We start from the raw sequence: 26912 nt of genomic DNA, 5'->3' as shown, positions 1-26912 counted from the left end.
ATCGCATGCCTTTCTCTCGCCTTCCTTTTCTCGGCCTCCTTCTCCATCCTTTCTCTATCCTTCCTTTTCTCATCCTCCTTCTCCTTCCTTTCTCTCTCCCTTTTCTCCTCCTCCTTCTTCTGTTTCCTTTCTCTCTCCCTATTCTCCTCCTCCTTCTTCTCCTTCTTTTCTCTCTCCCTTTTCTCCTCTTCCTTCCTCTGCTTCCTTTCTCTCTCCCTTTTCTGCTCCTGCATCCTTTCTCTCTCCTTTTTCGCCTCCTCCTCCTTCTCCTTCCTTTCTCTCTGCTTTTTCTCCTCATCCTTCTGCTTCCTTTCTCTCTGCCTTTTCGCCTCTTCCTCCTGCTTCTTCCTTAACCTTTCCTGCACTTCCTCCTCCTGCTTCTTCCTTTCTCTTTCATTTTCTTCCTCCTCCATCTCCTTCCGCCGCCTTTCTTTCTCTTCCAGTTCTTGTTTCCTTCTTTCCTGCAGTTCTTCCTCCTGCTTTTTCCTTTCTCTTTCCTTCTCTTCTTCCTCCTCCTTCTCCTTCCGTTGCCTTTCCTTCTTTTCCTCATTCTCCTTCTCCTGCCTTTGCATTTCTTTAGCTTCCTCAAACTCCTTTTTCCTCATTCGCCTTTCCTTTTCTTCCTCATATTGAGGAATATTCTGTTGTTTCTCTTCCTCCTCCTTATTCATTTGCCTTCGCCTCTCCTCCTCCTTCTTCAGTAGCCATGCCTTGTTAAACATTGCCCTGCGCTCCAAGTCTCTCCTCTTACATTGTGCCGCAGTTTCATCCACTAAATATTGAACATAAGTTTGATACTGCTCCTCATTCTTCTTCATCTTTTCCCTCGCCCCTGCGTCAATCCTCAGCCTTCTTTTCAAATTCTCAGCAATATTTCTTGCCTTTGCCTTCTCTTCGTCATCCTTGTTCTGCATCTTCCGTTCTTCAGAGTTCTTCCTTTGGTCCACAGCCTCGATGTCTGATGGATAATCCTCCGCATAATACGATTCCAAGGCTTTTTCCCTATTTTTATCGTTCTCAATCTTAAGTATATTTTGGTACCTTTTAAAAACCTTAGATAGATGGGACTGACGGATCACTTCTCTAATAGACAACCCATAGAACGACGGGGTATCTCTAATCTGATGAGGCGCAGACATTGGTAACCTGCACAACACATTACACGATCATCAAGATTAGAAATCATCGGAATATTTGGGTTCATAAGAAACAAATCGTTGTATAAGAAGCAATCTTCAGATTGAATAAGGAAACCTTACACGAAACTCACCGAAACGATGGGAATTTGGATATTCCAACTGTAGAGTAAGCAGTGGTAACAACTATGTTGCGGTTGCGCGTAAGACGGAAACAGATGCTCTGGAACAAAGGGAAAGGATGCTCCGACGACTCCAGATGAAAGCAAAGAATCTCCGGTAGAGTGCTTAGAGCGAGAATGGATTGTTTCGAACTATTTGAATCCTACAACATAACGCTTGCTACATACGCAAACTCTGCGGAACGTTTTGGCGCGATAACGATGGAGGGCAGTTTTGTCCTTTTCACGAACCGACGGTTCAGTTTTCTAGAAGAAGGGCATTTATGTCCGTTCGAGAAAGATGAAGCGAATGGCGGTAAAGGGTACTTAAGTCTTTGTTGCGGCACCAAATTACGATGCAGTATGATGCAGACTGTCATCGGGAACCATGCCGGTCTCGATCGTATACGTGGCGTTATTTGGAAGCCCCGAACATGAGATTTCAGTACCGGCCCTGTTCGGGGGGGGGGGGGGGGCAGGGGGGAACATATAACCTGCTTTGAAAAAAACCGGCCCTACATCTGGAAGATCAAAGGTCTTCATTCCGCGTTTTTAAGATGGACGGCGAAAGAAAGAGCCCCGTCACCCTTCAGCACGAAGGATTGATTAGAGTGGGTAACCCCCATCATCACGCAACTAGGGTTTCCACCGGCCTCCTCCCCAAATATGCCCACCGACGATTGTTCTGATTTTGGGGATCCCCAACAACTGATGAAGAAACAAGAAGAATTTGTGGGTGGTGGAAGCAATCGATAGGGCTGATTTTAGCGCAGCGCGTTACCTATCTTACACGATGAAACTCCCCAACCCCATTAACGGAGAGAGGGAGAGAGAGTCCGTCCTCCTTATTACACATCAGTAGAATGGTCTTCGTAGTAAAATAAAACAGATGGTGTTTATTTTCTTGAACGTCACAGACACCCATTTTCGTATATGCAAGAACATGCAAACTTTCATTTAATCAACATAAACAAAGCACAACTCTAGCATATTTCCTAACTAAGCAACTGTGTTTAAGGTGCAGAGATGGCCTTCCTCGCCCGATCAAACATGCAAAGCGGTGGTGGAGACGGCGTTTCTCTTAAGGAGGGGCGCCTGCAGGTCCTTCGCGGTACCTACTACTCCGGCCGTGGGCTTGCTCTGCTGGGGTTCCTGGAGGCCGAACTTCCAATAGATAACGATGATGAAGATGGAGCCGGCGGTGATGACGGAGAAGAAGACCCACGCCATCCACATCATGTCTGCCGGCACGGCCGACCACAGCCTTATGCCGTAGTTGTAGGTGATCAGGGCTGTAGAACCTCGATTTGTGTCATCCAAACGGATCATAAACCATATTTTACTTCAAGACCTAAACCACGCATCTCTTGGTAACTACATAGAAGAAGAAGCGGAGGGAGGGCACGGAAGGGGATGCATCCGCCATCGTTTTCTACCTATAGCCTCCTCCCCAAATATGTCCACCGACGATTGTGCAGATTATGGGGATCCCCAACAACTGATGAAGAAAGAAGAAGAATTTGTGGGCGGTGGAAGCAATCGATAGGGCTGATTCTAGCGCACGGCGTGCCCTATCTTACACGATGAAACTCCCCAACCCCATAGCGGAGAGAGGGAGAGAGAGTACGTTCTCCTTACTACACATCAATAGATTGGTCTTCGTATCAAAAAAACAGATGGTGTTTATTTTCTTGAACGTCATAGACACACCCATTTACGTAGATACAATAACATACAAACAGATGGTGTTTCAGTAACTAATGTGAGGTCAAACAATGGACGGCTCGGCAGTGAGGGGGATGGTCGTGTCCTGGTCCTCCTGGAGCCCGAGCTTGCAGTCGAGGACAGAGAGGATGATAAAGAGGGTGAGGGTGAAGAAGAAGACGCACCCCATCCACATCATGTGCGGCGGAAGCATCGCCCATAGTCTGATGCCGTAGACGTAGGTGAGGAGGATGGCCACCACGTTAGTGATCATCCTCAACAACTTCGATGCCACCAATTGCTCAGGGATGAACGACAAGGCGAGCACAGCTCCAACCAACATGATATAGAGGAGGAAGAGGGTGAGCAGGATGAGGGTGCTCCATGGCTCTTGCATCTGCGTCGTTTCCATGATGATGCCCGCTGCTTATGGAGATGCACAAAGACTCGAAGCTTTGGCTGTTTCGTGCTGGTCTGTCCAGCCACAGTGATGACCAGGTGCCTATAAGGTAGGCAGTGGCGAGTGGGTTAATCCGGTTGAACGCTAGGTTGGACACGTGGTGAGTGATTATAGGTGGAACAATGCACTGCGACCAAAACCAAGAAAACGGAAACAAAAAAACGGGTGTGTGAACACACTATGTTTCAACGCCCTAGTCATTGTTCGTCTAAAATTGTTTAGCACAGCTTCATCATTTTAAAAAATAATTTAAAAATAAAGCATATGAGGCATATATGACAAGAGTTAACTTGTTTTTATTTCTTTCTTTCATTTAAACCTTTTAACTTAATTTTTTTTTATGTTAGCTCCTTTCTCTTCAATCAGTTTCATTAATACATATTTTAGATATTATTAAATTTATATGCTACAATAAATATTGCAAGTGTTTAATATCTTTAAGCAATTCAAGGTACATATCAAATATATTTTTAATGACAAAATTAAAATTTTTTATACTGATTAAGGTGATAAGTATAGTAATGTTTCTACATATCTGCAAGCTTATGAGATTAGCCACAAGTTTTTTTGCTCTCACAAACTTGAACAAAACGATAGTGTCGAATGCAAACATCGTCACATCATCGATGTTGGTCTCACTCGCATGACCCATGCTAGAGTTTCCTTAAAATTTTGGAGTTATATTTTACAAACTATGGTATACCTAAACAATAGACCCCCTTCGACCACCATTGCTCATAAAACTCATTTAGAACTTCTTTTTGAAAGAAATGTTGATTATAAATTTTTAAGAGTCTTCCCTTGTGTGTGTGTGTGTGTGTGAGAGAGAGAGAGAGAGAAAGAGAGAGAGAGAGAGAGAGAGAGAGAGAGAGAGAGAGAGAGAGATTTTGTGGGTTCGTCCATCTTTACATATCCCTTGTTTGTCTGAAGCTAAGTTTTGGTATTGATCGAGTCAAAGGGTAGTCTTGTTGCAACCTTGATCTTGTTGCCAAAATATTATTTTCTCAATGTGTGATGTTAAGAGATAGAGATCCTCTGGTGAAACGTGTTGAGATGCCGTGTTGAGCTTCATTCTGACGAGGACTTAGCATCTCTTGGTAACTACATAAAAGAAGAAGAAGCGAAGTGATGCAAAGTTATGGTGGACTCAGTACACACCGATCCATGATCTAGGATCCAAACACACAGAGAAGCTTAAACGATAGAGAGTCTGGACAGAACTCTGAGAAATGAGTTTCGGGACCCGAACACCATATTTCGACAGAAATGATCTAAATAAAAGTTGTGTGAGACTCGCACAGCTTTCCAACGAATCTAGAAACACCAGATTCGGAGCAGGAACGTCCGTTTCACAGACTCAGAACCGAGACTGTTAGATAAGTCCAACACAGACTATTGAATTCCATGAACAGACTGTTCGAAGGGATTTTAGACCCCTCAAACGTTTGGGTTTGCAAAAACTCACAACTGACGAAACGAAGGTCAGATCCAGACCTTTTCAGAACACTAAAGATCGTAATTTTCTAATACTCCTACAACCCGCTATAATTTTTTAAAGTTATAGAATGATACTTTCTAACGAGCATGAAACAAAATCTCCAAGTGAAACTACAGTAGCAGAAAATGATATTTTCAGACAACAAAGATAATGATTCAACAAAATCTTCAAACATGAAAGATGTAGATTTAGATCTTAGCTTTTCAGAAAATAAAAAAAATCTAAATTTTATGCAGGGAATCTTTCGATAACGAGAAAATACTAAGCACAACTATGAAATTTCTGTAACAGAAAAGAGATAATGGACTTCTGTCAGTCCAACATCTTGACAGTCAATTTTAGAGGTTCAAACTAGCGAATCTCAAAAAGGTCTTAAGTACAAAGTTGGAGAGAATTGTTTTAGCTTTTCAGGAAGCTAAAGAACGAAAAAATCTTTTCAGAAATGAGTCTAACACGGATGTTTTATCAGAGACGTCTCTGTTATCTCGTAACAACATTTTGATCTTTTGAAAGGGATCCGAGTTCATTCACACATAGCAATAACCCGAAATAAATTAAGATCAAATGAGACAACTTTAACATAAAACTCTTCTAAGCATGTATTCGCAACTTCCTAATGATTCAAAACAGTTTAGCAATGATAAATCAAGAACAATCGCAAACAAATACGAATAAGAGTAACAAAGGGCTAGAACGAAAAACCAATGACGATATCCGGTTTGAGATCGATAATGGCCGCCATTGGAAAGCAACCGACGCCACAAGATGAACCACGAACAATAGGAATGGATTCTAGCAAGCCACGAACAAGTTATCACAATCACACGAGAATGTTTTTTTAAGACCTCACTCTCCACACCCACAAGGAGATACACGGTTTCACTTTCTTGTCCAAGCAAGCTTCCACCAAGCATCCACAGTCAAGGAATTTCAGCCAAAAAACCAAAAGTCACCCCAAAACTCATGAATTTTCAAAAATGAAGAGAAGCACCCCAACCCCTTGGTCGACCTCCCCTAATTAAGGGCCTTGGTACTTGAGAAGGGCCACATTAAAGAAGTCATGGGCCTTCCCAAACCTTGCGCCAAAAATGAGTGTACAAGGCCTCATTTTTGCCAAGAGCTATTAACTCACCAACAGTTCATTTTTGACTTTGGACTGGTCAAAACACGTTTGAATGAGGTCCAAGATGGACCACACCAAGGTGGTGCCACCTAGAACCCCCCTCATGAAGACGGATCATGATCCACATCTAAATAGGCTGCAAACTGGATCCTGCACCAACACAAAAGAGAAACGAATTTGCGAAAAAATAAAAACTACCTTTGACAAAAAATCCTACAGGATACCAGAACTATCCGGATCTATAGAATCCGGCTCCTACAAAAAACCCTACTCCTCACAACAACAATAATAATAATAATAAATAATTTTTTATTTATAATTTTAAATATTTTTTTTAGTTTTTTAACTTAAAAAAATAATAATACTTATGCTTTACACTTGGCTTCAGTTTTTGGTTAAGCACCTGGCTTAGCCTCAACGCTTTTCATAACATTGAGGAGTCACTCTCCCTAAAATCTTTCTCATCATCTTCACATAAATACAGAGCAAGAATGATGCATAACACCAGAAAATAAAAAAGCGATAAGACTGGGAGCAAACAATTTACAACAACACTATATATCGACATAGCGTTAAAGTCGTGCTTTTTCATGTCCGATCAAACGCTGGATGGCGGTGAGGGAGATGGTCCTGTTTAGGTGTTGGGGTCCTGATGTTGCACGATCCTCTTGTTCAAGAGAGCGAGGATGATGTAGAGGGTGAGGGCGGAGAAGAAGATCCACACCATCAACATCATGTCTGCCGGCAGAACTGACCACACCTTTATGCCATAATAGTAGGCGAGCAGGATTACCACGAGGTTCACCCTCCTCAATGCCTCTGACTCCGTCAATCTCTCCGGGAGGAATGACGACAGGGAGACATCTCCAGCGAGCATGATGTAGAGGAGGAAGAGGGTGAGCAGGATGAGGATGCTCCATGGCTCTTGAATCTGGGGCATTTCCATGATGATGCCCGCATGATCTCGCTGCTTGTGGAAATGCGCAAAGACTAATGTCTTGTATATTCTTATACAGTGAAAATGGTGCCCACTGCCCGCCCAACCCAAGCTAACAAAATCACAGGATGGAATATTCGACTACGCCAATGTCAGTGTCGTATGCTGTCACACGGTTGCCAGGCAAGTGCAGAGTCAGTCAACTTTTGCCCTTAGAAATGCCCGCTTAGTCAGCCTTAGCACGCGATTTTCACGCCATGGTTATCACACACCATCCCATACCGACTAGCACCTCATTGGTATCAAAGCTTAGAACACATAGATTTAGGAGTTGAAAGTTGATTGGGTGCAATATGTGTTAGATCAAATTTCAGATCAAATTGTTTCACAATCAACATCATGATAGAAATCATAATAGGTACCAACATGATAATTATGATTGACAGTCGATCAAAACATAAACAGGAAGCAAAAATGTCGATTTTCACGTTATACCAAAATCTAAACAAATGTAAATGACCAAACAGATGCATAGAACATAATAAAAACAACAGTAACATGTTAATATTATGTAATAGGCTAAGGCATATGAAAGTACTCTCCTTAGAGAAGATTCGCCCGAACATACAGTGCAAATAGGGTCCGGCGTCCTTCGTTCAGGATACAATAGCCTCGACGATCCAGATCGGTGCACTCCGACGGTAGATAGTCCTTCGAAGACAACCTCTCGGAATCGCTGTTGCAGAAAATCCCTTTCTAGTATACACAAGAGAGCGAGATAGTAGCAGGGAGAGAAAACAAAAGTCACAAGAGTCAGGCGGCTTCGTGTGTCTGTAACCCCAGCCCTAACCACGTTTTATAACCCATAAACTGTTACAAAACGTGGAAGAAACCCGTTATAGAATACGAGGGGTCGTGACCCGTTAACGGATCGATCAATTATCTATTTTTCTTAACCCATTATTTAATTCAAATAAAAAATAGTAATCCGAAATAAAAAGATCATTGGACTTAGAATGGATATGGCCCTAAAGGGCCAATTACCCGAACCCAAACCAGCACGACACGGCAGGCGCATGCGCGCATGTGTGTGGTAGTCTTCTCACTCCCTTGTTCTTTGAAATAAGTGTAAGAATCTTCTTGTAGGTTATAAAGCCCATAACAATTTTGAAATCCTTCAATATGGGACTATTCCACATCATCAAAGTCCAAACACACTCCATAAAGGAGTGGTTCCCATGTTTTTCTTTATTTGAATTCCCTCTTCTCCTCTTCCTACATCCAACAATCTGAACGTCAGTATCAATTGTCAAGATTGGCACATGATGGAGGCCATCATATGCGATATGACGTGATCACCCTCCAATTGCTAGTGAAGCGACACACAAAGTGGGAGGTGAGATATGGTTGTTTGAGATGTCCTCATGGGTGAAGTGTGAAGAACATAGGAATACAAAGAGTAAAAGATGATAATGGTTAGCCCCAACGGGGGTTGGTGTAGTGAGAGGGGGCCTTGGCTGCTAGACATGTGGTCAAAGTCCATTCCCCGCGGTTGTCAGCCCCTTGCATATAAGAAAGGGCAAGAGCATTATGTCCTCTGATCCTGCCGAAGCAAGGCGACTCTCTCAGGGTGAATCTTCCCGATCTAACGTTTCCTCATGTTGTCGCTTTGCTCCTTATAGATTTTATTGGTTTTGCCGTTCCTGCATGAGCCACTTTTTTCCTTTGTTTGGCTCCTGCTTGTTTCTGTTTTTTCTACTTTTGTTTTCTTTGGGTTCAACTCTGGACCCTTTCTGTGGCTATGTTGAAATCTTATTTCGGCTCTCGGGGCAAGGGGTGCACCATGGATTTACATCATTGGAAAAGTGGCCCTAAATATGGCAACATAGACAGTGTGACTAGGTCTTTGATCCCCGGAGTGGTTTCCACATTCCTCACAGATAAAAAGATGATAATAAACGTGAGTTGGAAGGGAAATGAAACAACAATTGTAATAATGTTTGACAAATACATTTCTCAACAATTCACTTTAAAAAAATACCCATTGCATACTCGGGTTTATAAAGAAAATGTAACTTCTATAATGGAAGTACATACTTTTTTGCAAAGAAAATCTAAAGTGGAGTAAGTTCGACGAGAAAAGCAAGCTTCTCATTCATTTTTTTTTTTTTTGGAAAATCCATGGGAAGCAAGCTTCCCATCCTTTGAGAGCATGATTCTCCTAAATATTGAAAAGCATGCACCTTCTTCACTCAACCTTGATAAATCTTTGAGGCTTGCTGCTGGCAAAATCTAACCACACATTTGTGCCTGTCAAGAGAAAATAGATGGCCCAAATAGAGCCACCTGACAATATGAAAAAAAGGAACAAGGTGTTAAGAGCCATGGTGGAAAATACTGAAATTGATGATGAAGCAAAATCACAGCAGTTGATGGTTGACATACACTCCACGAATGAGTCTGATCAAGAAGGTATCCAGAAAGGGCAACACCAACAGTACCCGGAACTGCCCCAACCGTATTTATGATTCCTTGTCAGAAAGAATTACTGTCATTTACTCATTCATTGTTCAAACAACAAAGGCATGGAGTGGATATAGAGGACTCACTAAAAGTATGCTTGCTTATTCAGGAGAGGTGTCTTGATGAGTACAGTATAGTCCTGTGTTAAAAAGATGGTTAATCTTCTAAATCGCAGGTATAAAATATCTGAAATATAAGCTTTCCAATGTGTGGATGACTAAAGAACCTGACATGGCAAAGGGGACAAACCAGCAGTAAGGAAAGCTATAATTTCCCAAGGTGATGATTGAAGAACCTGACATGGCAAAGGGGACAAACCAGCAGTAAGGAAAGCTACAATTTCCCATGGTGACATCCATAGAGGAAATTTTCATAAAAAGGGCAGGACAAATAAAAGCAATGGTTCGACAAATTTTTTGAACTTGAATAAAATGAGAAAGGGATAATGAACATTAAGGAGTTTGGCTATAACTTAAAAAAAAACAAATCAAATGTGCAATATGTTGAGACTTTTGTAATATAGGTATTTTACCAGTCTTGTACTACCTCTTGTTATTAAACATTCTTTTGTACATTACCTTATTGTTAAGGGGTAGTTTAGTCTTATATTTCTTTTGTTTACTTTTTACTTTGTGACATTGAGATTGAAAAAAATGAGTCTAAGAAACCATGTGATTACTTTTTTTTGTTCGATTTAGTACATGATAATGTTGTTGAGCATGACATTGTTGATGATTATGTTAATGAAAATAATGGCATGCATGAGAGTCAGAATGATGCTCATGAAAGTGATATTCATCTTTTTGAACCTCACAATGAAATATAAACTTATTCTCGTCGTACTCAAGACAATCCACCATGTGCATTAAAAAGATATTCTCAAAGACAAGACATAGATCAATCTAGTGTTAGAAGATCTACAAGAATATCTTAAGCACCTAGTAGGTTTGTATCCTATGAGTCATTTGAACCCAACTATAGAGCTTGTCTCATGGCTATTCACTTCTATGTCGAACAATTCTTCTATAGGAAAACTAAAAATCATCATGAATGGGTTGAAGCCATGAATAATGAATTAGAAACTTTAGAAAAGGCTAAAACCTGAGAGATTTAATCCTGACCTATATGAAAGACACTACAAGAAAATTGTTAATTAGTGACGAAAATAATCCGTCGTAAATTTGCAACGGAAATAATCTGTTGTAAATTTGCGATGGATTAGCTTGAAAAAACTAGTGATCCCTAAAATTGGAATTAGTTGCAGAATTAGCGATAAAAAATTTTTGTCTCAAAATTCATCGCTAATTCGTGACAAAAATATTTTGTCTCAAACTCTGTCGCAACTTCACGATGGATGAGCGGTAGAATTTTTCTGTCGCTAATTAGCGATGGATTTTAAGACAAAATTGTTTTGTTGCTAATATGTCGCTACTTTTTGATGTAAAACTACCCATCTAGGGCACAAAATTCTGTCGTCTCCCAGCTCTCTATCTCCCCTCTTCCGCCGATCCACCTCCCTTTCTCCTCCCTCACTCGTTCCCCCTCTGTCGCCTCCCATCCTTCGAGCAAACGTCGGTGATTGAAGCCACCGCTGACCACTCCTCTAAACACCACCACCGTCTTCTTCTTCTCTACTGCTATTGATGACTACCGACCATCGGCCACCCCCTCTTCGATCAGACCCCCGAACCCTCTCTCTCGCTCGACTCTCATAGTCGAACCCTCACTCACCTCACTTGTCGCTTACACGCAACGTTGGTGCTCTCCCTCTTGCCAACCCCTTTTTAGGTAACCTCTCACCCCTCTCTCTTTCTCATGTGTCTTCTTCTCCTTCTCTTTCTTTTCTATCGACTGGTATGGGTCTGTCCTTCTTTTTTGGCAAACCATGGCCGGCCAATAGGGGCTAAAGCCCCTGCCAGTTTTTTCGATAGGTTGGCAGCGGAGACACCCCCTGCCGCCTGTGACAAAATTTTCAACAGGGGCTTTGGGCCCCTGCCTCGTTCGTTCCAGCCGGCAGGGGCTTTGCCCCTACTTCCTGCGTGTTTCCAGCATGCAGGGGCAAGGTTCTTGCCCCATCTGTTCCTTCTTTTTTGCCAAGGAGGGGTCAAGTTTCCTCCCTGTCTTCTTTTTCTTAGCTTTTAAGGGAGAGGCTCAACCCCCTCCCGTCCCTCCATCTTTATAAGGGAGGGGCTGAGACCCCCTTCTGTTGCTTAGGTTACAAGGGAGGGGTTCGGCCCCTCCCCCGTTTCTTCTTTGTTTTTATTCAGTTGGCAGGGAGTGGAGCCCCTCCTCTCCCTATCCACTTTGTTTTTTTGGTTGGCTGGGGCTCTGCCTCTCTGTTGTTGTCTTTTCTCATTGGGCAGGGAGGGTGAAGCCCCTACCTGAGTGGTTCTTCTGCCGACCGGGGGAGGGGCCTCTACCCCCTATTGTGTTCCCCTTTTGTCAGGTAGGGCAGGGTGAAACCCTCTACCTATGTCTTTGTCTTTGGCCGTCAGTCTTTATCATTGCAGGTGCGTGGCAGACCAAAATGCACGATGCTTAATGATAAGCATTGCATGCAGCTTAAAATATCATGCAAAAAGAAACAAGAAAAATGCAAACGCAAAAGCATGCAAATCGGGTAAATACTCATGGTGAGTAAGTGATGCAAGCACATCACATGTTATTTACTTTCTTAGATGCAACACTTTCCTGTGCACACACTCACTTAGTTGTGGATATCTAGGACTGTTTTTCTGGAGTTTGAAAATCATGCTAAGCATGATTTGAATGTATGGGAATAGAAGTGCTCTTATTTTTGTAGTTTGGATTCCATGCTAGTCATGATTTTAGTTAGCAAGATATTAGAGTGTGTTTGCTGCAGGTACACGTTTGACATTATTGTGATATGAATGATTTGAATGTATTGTAATGTTTGACATGACTATTCATACTTGCATGAAGTTATTTTTGATTTGATTATGCATTCCATGTAAAATTGTATCATGAAAATATGCTTAAAATGAATATAGTGTGTTTGTGGATGTGATTTCATCTTTCTAAATATCTTTGTGATGCTTGTAAATATGATGTGATCGTGTTACATACAAAAATATTGAATTATCAATGTATGCATAATATATAGTTCATGGAATTGCATTTTATGTTAAGCATGTTTGTGGTAGAGAGGAGAAGAAAATATATGCATTAACTAAAAAAAAAAATTTTGCTCACCAACAATAACCAAACAAGAATTTCTAACAGATTTATAAACCACAATAAAGTGTTAACCAACTCAACACAAGTAACAAGCAAAATGAAGACTTTATGACCTTAATTGTACTTCATAGTAAGACAAATCTGTAAGTGGATAACATATCCTTTGCTCTATATTGGTGTAGGTGTTATTGCCTCTATGGAAATATTAAACTTCAAAATCTTAATGAAAGAAGAACCATTAAACTATGCATAACTCCAATTGTGTTTGAAAAGAAACTGGATTTGAGTCCGCTTTTATTTTGATCTCCAAAACATGATCTTGTGGGTGTTTAGATTTACATCCAAATACCTAGTTTTTTGTTTCCTAAAACTCTTTCCTGTTCAAAATCCTTAAACCTTTTTTTTTAATGCTAAGATATGAGCGGAGAAGATACTTCAGCAAGGAGCGAATATAGGGATGGCAGTGGACCGGGGGAAAGCGGGGCCCCGCCCTGCCTCGCCCCGTTTGGACCGGGGATGAAGGGTATGAAATGGGGATGGAGGCGGGGGTAGAGGATAAAATCCATCCTCGCCGCAGAGGCGGGGCGGGGGTGGACGTGCACTTTTCCCCGCCCCGCCCCGTCCCCGCCACGATCCCCGCCAAATCCCCGCCTAATCCCCGCCCCAACCCCGCCCCGACCACTTTTCCCCGCAATATCCCCGCCCCGCCCCGCCTCATCCCCGTTTGGACCGGGGATGAAGGGTACGAAACAGGGATGGAGGCGGGGGTGGAGGATAAAATCCATCCCCGCCGCGGAGGCGGGGCGGGGGTGGAGGATAAAATTTTGAGGCGGGCGGGGGTGGAAACCTTGTCCCCCACCCGCCCCACTGCCATCTCTAAGCGAATATCATAATTGAGATAAAAAAGATTTTAGAAAATATAGGAAGTGCATATACGGGAGTGGTAAATAATGTTGATGATTTTAAGCCGAAGGAGAAGGATTGTGAGGGTCTCTCTGCAAAGGAGGTATCTCAGAAAAAAGAAAAGGCTTCGATTATGAAGAGTGTATAAGAGAATGTTGAGGAGGTAGAAGATGAACCCTTAGAGTAACAAGTGCATGCTCTAAGAAAGTAGTCACAATGGTAAATAAAGTTCTTTGCTTGTGGGCATGTACTTGTGTGCAATATGTTTATAAGATATTTGAAATCAATTTCAATGTCACTGTCAATCATTCATTAAATTATTATATATGTGTGTGTGTGCGTGTTTGTATTGATTCTTGCAATTCAATCCTTAAAATGTTATATATGTGTATATATGAAGCATATACGTAAGATCACTATTTTGAATAAGCAATTCATTGAATAATTTATCATATATGTATGAAGCAAGTTTTTAAGATAACTAGTCTTAGTATAGACATACATTCATTAAGATAACTAGTTTGATTTTTGCAATTCATTGATTAATTTAGGTGTGAATTTTATAATGTGAATTGAATATGTAAGATAACTAGTTTCTAAGATTATAATTTGAAATTCAAGTTGAAATTGAATTATGAGTTTAAAGTTGAAATTGAATTTGAATTATACAAATATGATATCTAGATTAGTCTTTATTTTAATTTAGAATTTTAAATATTAATTATATTATGAATTTTAAACTTCAATCAAAATTTGAATTGTGAGTTTAGATTTGGATGTAAATTTGAATTTTAAGTTAGATATTTTTCTATGAATTATGATGTTTGACTGATTTCATGCAAATTTTATTGTGATTACAAGATTCGTAGGCTAAAGAGTTGAAAGATCCAACAACCCTTATGCATTATTTTTATTGATTCCAACCAAATTCTTCGTTCTTAACACTATTAGAAAAAGTGAAAGATTAGATGATAAAATGCATTTTCAAAAATTCTTGAAAGTCACACAATGGCAAATTCATCACTTGAAAGAACGTTGCTTTGCACACCTTTGTAAAAAAAAAGAATAATCAAAAGTGGAATTAAATAGCATCTGAAAATAAAGTACAATGCATAGGATAAACAAGCATGCTTAAAAGTCAAAAAATATTTAGAAAAAAGAATGCCAAAAATATATACTTACTAGAAAAGAAAATGTCAAGATAACAGGTAAAATATAAAGCAATTTTTAGAGCTATATGTTTATCTATTCATTTAACAGGAAAAGATAATGACAAAATAACTTATTCATGTAAATGCTCAATTAAAATTAAATATTCATGACAAAAATTCCAAAAAATAAATGTTTCAGCCATTAAAGATGTGCTTATTGAAATATCTTATCGCTAATGATTTCTCAATCACTAAAAAATTATTGGAGAAGGCACAATTGGGCAAAAGAGGTTGGGGACCACAAACAAAGCCTTAAAATGAAAAAAAAAAACCTAAAATATGACATTCGCTGCCTAATATAGTTTTGCATTTAATTCTTCAAAAAAATTATGGATCTCATGTCCAATGTCTGAATGTTTGAAAAGTCTGCAAATGAGGCACACGATCTGCATATACATGTATTTGTGAATGTAAGAAGACATATACATGTATTTACTTAAGGTTCACAGGTAATATTCATGAAGTTCGTATTGTATTTGCGAAGGTCGTAATGTATTTGTGGAGGTCTCATCAGAGTGCGAAAGCTGGAAACATTCACAATTAATATTTATAAATGTCAACTGATATTTGCATATCTCTTCAATGAGTATTTTCTTAAATGAACTACGTAGGTTATATTCACAAAGTTTGTATTGTATTTGCGAAGGTAGTACTATATTTGCGGAGGTCTCATCAAACTGCAAAGGTTGAGCAGTTATTTATGGATCTCCTCAAGGAGTATTCACTTAAAGGAGGTTTTATATTTGTAAAGGTCATACTGTATTTGCGGTATCCTTTTTATTGAAGGGTTGCGAACTTTCTACAACATATTTTATTAATCACACAAAACTTCACAGGTTCGCATGTTTGAAGGGCAAAAATATCCTAAAAGAGTTAGGAATTGATGATTTTGGATATGCAAGAAATTTTGTCAAATTGTTAGGTATTTTGAAAAAAATGCACTAACTTTTTAAGAAAAATATGGTCATTTTTTGAGAAAAAATGGGGCTTGTTTTAATCTGGCACTTTCCTATCGTGATTATTTGATATTTGTTTTTTCCAGTGTGGGAAAGGATTATATCAGGGTTGTGAACTGAAATAAACGAGGCGCATTAAGAGGTCCAAAGTCGATTATGGAATTGCATAATTAGAAAACCATTTTTTCTAAAAGGTAGTTAAAACAAAAAATACATGTGGTTAGGCTTAAATTATCTAGTCAGACAGTAAGGTGGTCAAGCATATTTTGGTTAGATCTTGATAGCGAGACCTGATCAGGTTGGTAAAATAGATCGCACATTGGCTGGCCAGCGGTTGGTAAAACCCTTGAGGTCCCTCCTGCTCACCTGTGAGTACACCCCGCTTCAACCTTATGGCAAGGGGCGTTACATGTGGGTTTTGAACTTGTGATGTCCCATCAACTTTGTGACATTCATAAGTCAACCCTACCAGATGGGCGGAGCTCTTGTGGGCTAAAGACAGTACATGTGCTAACCATATCAAAGGACAGATTTAAGGGAAAAATAAAAAACAAATCGGCAAGCCTAAATAGAAGTCTTCATAAAGGGAATGACGAAATTTATGTAAATTTGGGCATTTAGTAACTTTGATGTTATAGATCTTCATGTAGCATGTAGCATGTATACTTCTCTTAATTTTTTTTCTTATTTTATGATGAGGAACCTACCTAGAAATGGGGATTACTTAATGGACGCCCACCCTAGCTAGATCGTAAACCCTGGGTGTGTGCCCTAGCCTACAAAGGACATATGGGCAAGCCACCCGTATGATCTCAGGGAGAATCGATCTTGGGCATGATGGGGTTCCACCATCTATCCAAAATTGCTCTAACCACTTGGGCACCCCGGGCAGGTGATCTTCAAGTATACTATTTTGATATGAAAAAAAAAACATCAAACTCTTTTCCAACTTATTACAAGTCTTCCTACATCAAGTCTAATACAGTATTTTTCTTTCTATTCAAAGCCTAATACGGTAATGCATCATAACCGTTGAGAAATTATCCGAGTTTTACTCTGAAAGACAATAATAGAGGTTATCATATATATATAAATCCTTCATGGTCTCAAAAAAGGCATAATTAAAATGGTTCAAGAGGTTCTAATCTACGCTTACAGAAGTTTATGTATAGCCAATTACCCTCTTCTACATTTGCAACCAGCTCTACTTTTGTTGGAATCCTTGTTTACACTGAATAGGCGATCACATAGGAGCAAGGTTGTTAAATGTGATGAGGCGAAGCCAGGCGTTGAGCCTGCGCTTCGCCTCTGAGGCGTACGCCTCAGGTATTGAGGCGTACACTTCTCACAACTGGTATGGAAGTGAAGCGTTGGGAGGGGAGGCAGGGAGCGGCGGAGGAGCAGTTGGCCGGCACGTGGCGGTGGATCCACCGGCACTTGGGTTAGCACAGCCGACGAATCGGGTGGAGGAGGAAGACTTGGGGATGAAGGAGGGGGTTCTGGAGGTTGATGAGGGGCAATTTGCGCATCACAGCACACCTCAGTACCTTGAGCGTGCGCCTCGCCTCTGAGGCGTACGCTGAGGCATACGCCTCTCACAACACTGCATAGGAGCATGCAATTTGGTTGTGTCCCAGGTGACACAAGCAGATTTTATCCGACACGCGGACACCAGCACTTGCATGAATATTTTTAATGATATTTCAATGAAAATGTACTTTTAATATTAAAATATCAAAAATTGTTTTATTGATTAAAATTAAAAAAAAATCATGTCCTCTTATTCTATTTTTTAAAAGGAATTTCGAACGTGCAAGTCGAGCTGTTTTCATGTGAAGTCGTATCTGTGTCTGTATCTTTATGACAGACGATTGGCCACAATCCTTGCATGGCCATTTTTTTTTTAAGTGTTCACATTATGTGGAGTGGCGACTGCATGATGCAAAGCTGCTAAGATGTGTGGAGATGCTGCATCATGCAGTAGCCCTGGATAAAAAAATTCCCTGTTTTTTTAAAGGGTTTGCTTGTTTTTTTTTTTAGAAAAAAAAATGGTTTTCTGATTATGCAGTTTCATAATCCAATTGAAAGAACTTGGACCTCTTAAGGCCTCGTTTATTTCAGCTCACAACCCGGATGTAATCCTTTGCCACCATGAAAGAAACAAGTATCAAATAGTCATGATAGAAAAGTGCCATGTAGGCATAAGTAAGCCTCATTTTTAACTAAAAAATGATCGTATTGTCCTTAAAAAATTAGCAGTTGATTTCAAATCCATAAGATTCACAGGGGCTCAAGATAGAAACTCCAAACGGTTAAGCTTGAGTCAAAAAAGATATTTAAATCATATACTCAAGAAATTTTAAATGAGTGATTGTAAGCTAGTTAGAACACCTGTAGTAAAAGGTGTCAAGTTGAGTAAAGGACAAAAAAAACTAAATGTCCCTTATGCTCAAGCTGTCGAAAGCTTGATATATGCTATGCCTTGCACCAGGCCGGATATCAGCTTTGTTGTTGGCCTCGTTAGTCGCTACTAGAGTAATCCTGGTTGGCCACATTGGCAAGCAGTAAAAAATTTATTTTGATATTTAAAAAAGACTATAAACTTGAAATTATGTTTTCAAGGTTATTCTTTAGAATTAATTGAATATTCTAATGTCGACTTTGTCGGCAACAAACATGATAGTAAATCCACCTCTGGATATATTTTTTCCTTTGGAGGAGGAGCAGTTTCCTGATTTTGTAAAAAACAAGGTTGCGTAGCTCAGCATACTCAAGAAGCTGAATATATTGCGTGCAATGCAGCTGTATTTGTTGTTTGGATAAGTCGCTTCATTAATGATTTGAAGTAAGAAATAACTAACGGGTCAGACTAGATTTATTGTGATAATCAAGTTGTCATATCTCTTATGAAGAGTGAAGTTGATAATTCAAAAAGTACATATATAATGGTAAAATACTATTACATTCATGATATAATTGAAAGAAATGAAATCAAAGTCAGCTACTTACCTACATCTGATATGATTGTTGATCCTTTAACAAAGGGTATATCAGATGAAATATTTTTAAAACATGTATCATGTATGGGATTAAAATATATCTAATATAAACATATGTCTGAATGAGAAAATCAAATATATAACTCATTCCAGGATATTGATGCAAGGAAAACACTCCAATAGTGGGAGGCCAAATCCTGCATCTAGTTTTTTGTTTCACATGGACAAGTGAGAGATGTTGATAACCGTGGCTATCTTTCATGAAAAACCGCCTTGGATTAGGGCCTTATCCAGAATGATCTCCTCATTCTGAATAAGCTTCAGTTGAAACAACGTAACAATCACTGGGTAAATGGCTAACCAGAGGGAGATAAACTCCCAACAACCTTCTTCTATAAATTGGAGGAGGGATTACTCACCAACACACAAGCATGAGTTAAAACCCCTTTTGAAGCAAGCCATTTACAAACTGATCTCAATTCCCCTGTTGACTCGGTAATCACGATCCTTCATGATGGTGGTGGTGGTGGTGAATATTAAGTGGTAAAGATGATGATGGTGAAAAAGTGATAGTTGTGATGATGGTGAAGAAGTGACGGTGGTGACAAAGAACATGTTACAAAGGTGGTAGCGGTAATGGTGATGATGGTGAAGTGGTGGTGGTAGAGTAGAAGAAAGATAAATAGCAGTAGTTACGGTACAAAGAAAATTAGGTTTTGTTTGGGAGAAGAGTACCAGAAGATTTGGGAGAGTGTCATGGTTACATGATGTTTGTAAACCGATTTGGAGTGTGTTTGAGACTTGAAAGAAGAAATTGAAGGAAAACATAAATGTCGATTGGGAGTCAGTTAACTCTAAATACAAAAGGGAGGTATTTACAAAATAGGATTTTGATGAATTCTTAATTTTTTGATGGTTTCAAAATTTTTATCCCATTTACCTCAACGAGCTGACCCGACCCGCTAATGGACCAAGCCAATTAGGCCGTTGACCCAACTGGCATGGTCAAAGCCCAGATTGTAAATTGATGGGTTGGGCCAACAGCCCAGTTCAGGTCGACCAGTTGGGAAAACCTCATCTCACAGCCCTCCCGTTGTGCCCGTGGGCCTAATTGGGTAAATCTAGGCTTATTATATTATATATAATATACATATTATATTATATATAATATATATTATGTTATATATATACATACACTGGTCAAGCAGGGCTGCAGCTTAATTAGTAGACCGAACTTGGACCTAATTAATTTATATACCCAAGCCAGGCCTAGCCTAGTCTGTTTTGGTTTGGTTCAAATCGAACTTGGACCTAATTTATAGGCTCAAGCCCAGTTCATGATGGGCTGAGCTGGGCGGGCCGATGCATTGCCCACCTCTACTTACAACTACACTCACCTACAGCCAAACATGGTGATGAACAAAAAAGGAGTTTTAAAAGTTTAAAGCCTGTAAATATTACTTATATGCTTCTAAATAATAAAAGAGAATCCACAACTCTTTTAAAATCTGTTTCCCTTGAACTCCAGTTTTGTATTTCTCGTACTGGTTGCAAATCCCTCCAACACTTGTTCCCAAACATAGCCTTAATTAAGTGTATATTTGTTTTCTTTTATGAAAGAAAATGAGAGGCGCTTTCTATTTATATTTATCAAAACTTGTTTAATAAAAGCTGCCAAACCCATAACGTATTATCAAAATAAATATAAATACCAAGCCATTTACAAGAACATTCAAACGGGTGTTTAGTTTGGTATCTCATATACAACACGACCACAAAGGAAAAACAAGATTAAAACGCAAGTTTAAGCATCCAAACAATCTTAAGTAATCCCGCAAATGATGAAGTTGGTCCACCCCAAAATCCAAAGATCCAGAAAAAGTGCAGAGAATGTCATTTGGCACCAGAAAGAAGGCCAATGTTATATACGTATACGAAGACCCTCACCCTCGTCAGAACGTACCCTTTCTTTTGTGAGGCACCTAAAGAGAACCAAGAGAAGAAATCGAGCACGGAAACTCCTTCGTGCACACACACACACACACACACACACACACACATATATATATATATATATATATATATATATATATATATATATATACTGGGCGAGAAAGAATTTCTTAGAAAGAGCGTCAAAGGAGGATAGCCATGCAAAGCTATTCCAGCAATTTCCTGTGAAGAAGTGCACATGCTGAGAGTGACGGCAATGCGGGTTTCCGACCGACTTTTCAGAGAACGATGGTGAAGGGAAATCGCCAGTTTGGTGTATTTTCCCTCAACCGCAAGCAACAGCATCAGGCCCCACTGCATGTGGTTGGTACCACAAAGGTTTCAGGGTCAATCTTTTGCAAGAGAAGTTGCTATTTGTTAATTATTACTACTTATCTAATTAGTTGCACTAATTAAGAATTAGGTTTTCATGTCATATCATAAAAATAAAGAAAAATAAATAGGTTTGGGCCAGGCTGGGCAGGACCCGACCCGACCCGCTTCACATTGGCCCAACGGACAGGCTTCTCTTCAAACCTGTGCCCATTAAGAACCGGGCCAAAACCCAACCTATTAGTGAACGGGCAGGGCCAGCCCGATGCGCACCCCTATTCTTCAGTATTTTTCAATTCCAATGAGCAATATAAAACCTCAAAAGAATGGAAGTGCTCAAGACGACGAAGGTTAAGTTGAGGCCACAGTTTGGCTGTTTTCAGAAGAAAAAAAAAGCTTGTATCAAAAGATTCTGAAATATATGAACTTTCTTTTGAGATTAAGAGTAAAAGGTTGGGCACCGAATGATTGCCATGGGCTGGGCTACGAGAGGACATCATTTTTTTTTTTTTTCAAATTATTGCACACAAACTGAGAGTGTGTGGTAATTGGTGAAGGAAGTATGAAATCCCCGTTTGAAATTATTAAATCTAAACCCAAAAGGTTGAAGAAGAAAGCCTAAAACAAGCAAATTAAATAGCTAGTCCTAAAAAATGTGCAGCCATTAAGCCAAATAAAAAAAAGAAGAGAAAAAGAAAGAAATTTTGTCTTCCCAGTTCTTTTTAAAAAAATAATTCAGGAAAAAAATCTGATTGCAAACTTCAAACCAAGGCAATGAAAGCATTAGACAAATAGAACATGCGTCATTACTGATGCTACTGTACACAAAAAACAAGAAAAAAATAGGAAGCAGAGAAAAGCCCACAACGATCATAGAAACAGAGGCTCGAGACTCTCAAGCGACCTTGACCTCGATGGTCTTGGGCTTCCTGGGCTCAGGCGGAGGCACCTTCCATGACGACGGCGAGCACTCCATCTTGGTAGGCGGCCGCGATGGCGTTGAAGTTCTTGAAGAGGGTGAATTTCACCTTATGGTTGCCCACCCAGTGCTCCATTCTCAGATAATTTGCCTCCAGCTTCTCCTTCCTCTTCCTCCTGGACGCGTTAAGAAAAGTAGGTGGGGGCCTTAAAGAGGAAAGTAGCGTTGGTGTGGCTGTTGCCGACTACCACATGGAAGTCGAATAGTGGAACTGACTTTGTCTTGTTCCACGCCAATTTCATGATGTGACAATTTTTTCTCCCTTCTCAAACGGAGAAAAAAAGGTGTGGAACCACTCCAGCGCCTTCCGGTCAGGAGATCCCAAACAAGGTCTTAAACAAACTTCTATTTCCACAAAAATAATTCTCACATGGTTTCACCCTTTCCAAGCAAACTTGCCGAGACTTCCAAAATTCTTAGGGCCCATTTCGATGATGGCACGAGGCAAAAACTTGAGCTTTGAAAACCTAGGTTTACCCTAAAGGCAAGAAGTCTGGTTTTCTCATTTGTTTAAATAAGTTTCAATTGATTTTCCACCCAACCACAGGCCAAAAAATGCTTAAATCAGTTCCAGTTGAAAGGCATGGAAGCAGTCCGTCCATTTTCAGATCAGCAGGTGGCCGGAAAATAGTCAGATGTGCCAAAAATATCCAAAACAAAAGAGATATTTCAGCAATTTTCCAATCACCCACCAACCAAAAAATAGCCAAAATGATACCAGTTTTGCTGGGCACTAGCTGTACCAACTAAACCATTTTCCAACCAATCAGTTACAAGAAAAATGACCGGACAATGGTAGAAAAAAAGAAAAAAGAGTGTGTTGCCATTTTCCAGCGGGCGACAGGCCAAAAATGGCTGGGCTGATACCAGACCGGGCATCCGGCACTAGTGTGGCCATCTCACCGGCCAGAAAATGGATGGGTAGGGTGGAGGTTGAAGGCAAGAAGGAAGGTGGGGTTGTTGAGCGGATTGTACCTAGTTTGCCCATGAAAAAACTACCCTACACCTGGGTTTTTTTTTGTTAAAAATCAGAGCTGTAGAACCTGGATTTGTGTCATCCAAACAGATCATAAACCAGATTTTACTTCAAGATCTAAACCAGCTTTTTGCGCTTCATCCTGACGATGACTTAGCATCTCTCGGTAACTACATAGAAGAAGAAAAAGCGGAGGGAGGCCACGGAAGGGGATGCATCCGCCATCGTTTTCTACCTATAGCCTCAGCTGGCTGTGATTTGGTCGCCCATGATATTTTTTCCCTAAATTTCTTATCTCAGTTGGTCGTCTCTGTAAAAGTCAGCCGTCCACATCGTGAGTCAAGGAGGTAGGGCTAGGCGATAAAAAACCGGCCCTACATCCAGTAGATCAAAGGTCTTCATTCCGCGTTTTTAAGATGGACGGCGCAAGAAAGAGCCCCGTTACCCTTCGGCACGAAGGATTGGTTAGAGTGGGTAACCCTCCTCATCACGCAACTAGGGTTTCCTCCCCCCAAAATGCCCACCGACGATTGTGCAGATTTTGGGGATCCCCAACAACTGATGAAGAAAGAAGAAGAATTTGTGGACGGTGGAAGCAATCCATAGGGCTGATTCCAGCGCACAGCGTTACCTATCTTACACGATAAAACTCCCCAACCCCATTAACGGAGAGAGAGAGTCCCTCCTCCTTATTACACATCAATAGAATGGTCTTCGTATAAAAAAAAAAAACAGATGGTGTTTATTTTCTTGAACGTCATAGACACACCCATTTACGTAGATACAAGAACATACAAACTTTCATTTAATCAACATAAATTAAACACCACTCTACCTTATTTCCTAACTAACCAACTGTGTTTAAGGTGAAGAGATGACCTTCCTCCCCCGATCCAACATGCAAATCGGTGGTGGAGACGGCGTTTCTCTTAAGGAGGGGCGCCTGCAGGTCCTTGGCGGTCCCTACTACTCCGGCCGTGGGCTTGCTCTGCTGGGGTTCCTGGAGGCCGAACTTCCAGTAGATAACGATGATGAAGATGGAGCCGGCGGTGATGACGGAGAAGAAGACCCACGCCATCCACATCATGTCTGCCGGCACGGCCGACCACAGCCTTATGCCGTAGTTGTAGGTGAGCAGGATGGCCACCACGAGGCTGACCCTCCTCAGAGCCTCCGACTCCGGCGATCTCTCCGGGAGGAACGACGATACGGAGACGGCTCCAGCGAGCATGATGTAGAGGAGGAAGAGGGTGAGCAGGATGAGGGTGCTCCATGGCTCCTGCATCTGCGTCGTTTCCATGATGATGCCCGCACGATCTCGCTGCTTGCGGAGATGCGCAAAGACTCGAAGCTTTGGGTGTTTCGTGCTGACACCGTGTAGACCAAACTTTGGATGGCGTGTAAACAGGGGCTTCCGGTACTTATAGTGAAAGATAGGTTGGACACGTGGCGAGTGATTATTTGCGAAAAGAACAACGTCAAATCCATTTCGTAGGCAAGATCGACGCACAGCCGTCTACCACAACTCGTTAAAACCCCCTACTCCTCAAAGCGTCGATCTAAGGCGTGACAATAATAGTGACAATAATAAAATAATAATAATAATAATAAACACCTTGGCCTCTTTTCACGACATTGAGAAAGTTTTCTCATCATCTTCACAGTATAACAAAAACAAAAAAACATTAAGAAAATGTGGCAAAGTCGTTTGTACAAACAAGAATGATGAATAACAACAAGGGAGCAAACAGTTTAGAACACCACTATCTAACTCGCATAGGGTTAAAGTCCTGCTTTTTCATGTCCGATTAAACCATGGATGACGGTGTTGGGGTCTTGAGGTCCTGATTTTGCACGATCTGATCCAGTCCAGGATGTTGAGAAGGATATAGAGGGAGAGGGCGGAAAAGAAGATCCACGGCATCCACGTCATGTGTGTCGGCAGCACCGACCACAACTTTAAGGCGTAGCAGTAGGCGAGCAGTATGCCCACCACGAAGCTCGCCCTCCTCAGTGACTCCGACTCTGTCGCTTTCTCAGGGTGGAAGGACAACACGGAGACGGCTCCGGCGAGCATGGCGTAGAGGAGGAAGAGGGTGAGCAGGATGAGGGTGCTCCATGGCTCATGCATCTGCGGCGTTTCCATGATAGATGCCCGCACGATCTCGCTGCTTGTGGAGATGCGCAAAGACTCTGGGTGTCACGTGCTGCCACCGTGAAGACCAAACTTTGGATGGCGCGTTACCAGAGGGGCTTGCGGTACTTTATAGTGCAGACAGGTTATCGAAAGATGGTTGGGTTTCGATGCGCAATGACCCCAAGTGTTTTGCTAGAATCTAAATTGTGCCGTTCCAAAGACTTAAATCACAAAGACTTAAGTACCCTTTACTACCATATTCTCTTATTTGGATGGCAGGGCGTTTAAGGTACTTATGGTGAAGATAGGTTGGACACGTGGCGAGTGGGAAAATGCTCACACCTTTTTCTGCTCGAGCGCAGGGCGCTTGTCCCGGGAACGGATACGTTGGACACGTGGCGAGTGTTTATTTGCGAAAAGACGGCAAGTGACTGGAGGCAAGTCACGGAAAGGGACAGGCTGGGCTGCGTGCACTCTGGTCCGAGCTGGCACTCAGTTTTTTGGTCATTTGATCTTGACGTGCGCCTTAATGACCAAATCGCTTAGTTTAGTATTCTGTTTGAGTATGTAATAATGTTTGATAAAACCAATTTTCTCAACAATTCACTTTCAAAAAATACCCATTGCATACTCAGGTTTATAAAGAAAATATAGCTTTTATAACGGAAGTACAGACTTTCCTGCAAAGAAAATCTAAAGTGGAGTAAGTTCGATGACGAAAGCAAGTTTCCCATTCCTTTTTTTTTTGTTGGATAATCCAAGGGAAGCAAGCTTCCCATTCATTGAGAGCATGATTCTCCTAAATATTGAAAAGCATGGACCTTCTTCACTCAACCTTGATAAATCTTTGAGGCTTGCTGATGGCAAAATCTAACCACACAATTGTGCCTGTCAAGTAAAAGAAGATAGATGGCGCAAGGAACCATAGTGTGTTTTGATTTAGGAAAAACATTTTTATTTGTCCTTAAATTTGTTTATACTAAATCATTGAAAATAAAAAAAATGAATAAGCATAATACGAAAGCATACTCAAATCCATCATTACATTAGTAGATCTTGATGAAGTTGGATCTTCCAAAACCTTTATAGGTAGCTTTTTTTTTTCTCTAAACCTAATGTGAAAGAGACGGTTTCTTTCTTAATGGGGAAGAAAAAGCGAACACTATATATATGGTTTTGAGGACCATAACTTAATTGTAACCACCATATAGTCTTCTTTCTAATTTAGCTCATCATAAAATAAAAAATTAACATATGAGGGCACATACGGTATCTATACATTATTATAATCATACCTTATAAGTTGTCATATGACTCAACCGTATAAGATCACTTTAAATGGGCTTTCACCTTAAACAGTTTATAATGAGTGATTAATTACATATGTAAGCCTACATAAAATATCTAACAATCTCTCACTTGGGTCACATATGTCACCATACAATCACGCATTATATAATAACCTTATAAGTTCAAATATATTGTTTTACCATAAGACATCTCTAACAATCTGATCTATTGATCATGTCAACATCAAACCAAAGCAATCTTTATTACATTCATCGTAAATAGACTCATCAATGATCACATATATTGACATAACCAACGACATAGATCAAGTATGGATGTAAAACATGAAAATTACATGTAATGTGATCTGAACATGCCTATTTTCAATTGGTCCAA

The 26912-nt window shown here is 40.5% G+C and overlaps 1 protein-coding gene across 1 annotated transcript in view; it reads right to left on the bottom strand.

Moving 5' to 3' along the window:
- Positions 1-24478, bottom strand: part of LOC149835352 (uncharacterized) — an 80334-nt gene extending 55856 nt beyond the window's left edge. Inside the window, exon 1 of the mRNA XM_090008419.1 lies at positions 23569-24478. Coding sequence (XP_089864545.1) covers positions 23937-24389 — 453 coding nt within the window. The 5' untranslated portion in view covers positions 24390-24478 and the 3' untranslated portion in view covers positions 23569-23936. The remainder of the gene's footprint in view (positions 1-23568) is intronic.
- Positions 24479-26912: the final 2434 nt, after the last annotated feature.

This window comes from Nuphar pumila, chromosome 6, assembly GCF_984573655.1.
Source record: "Nuphar pumila chromosome 6, dmNupPumi1.hap1.1, whole genome shotgun sequence".
Classification (NCBI taxonomy): Eukaryota; Viridiplantae; Streptophyta; class Magnoliopsida; order Nymphaeales; family Nymphaeaceae; genus Nuphar; species Nuphar pumila.
Note: the sequence above shows the minus strand (reverse complement) of the source record. Positions and strands in the feature narration are given on the sequence as shown.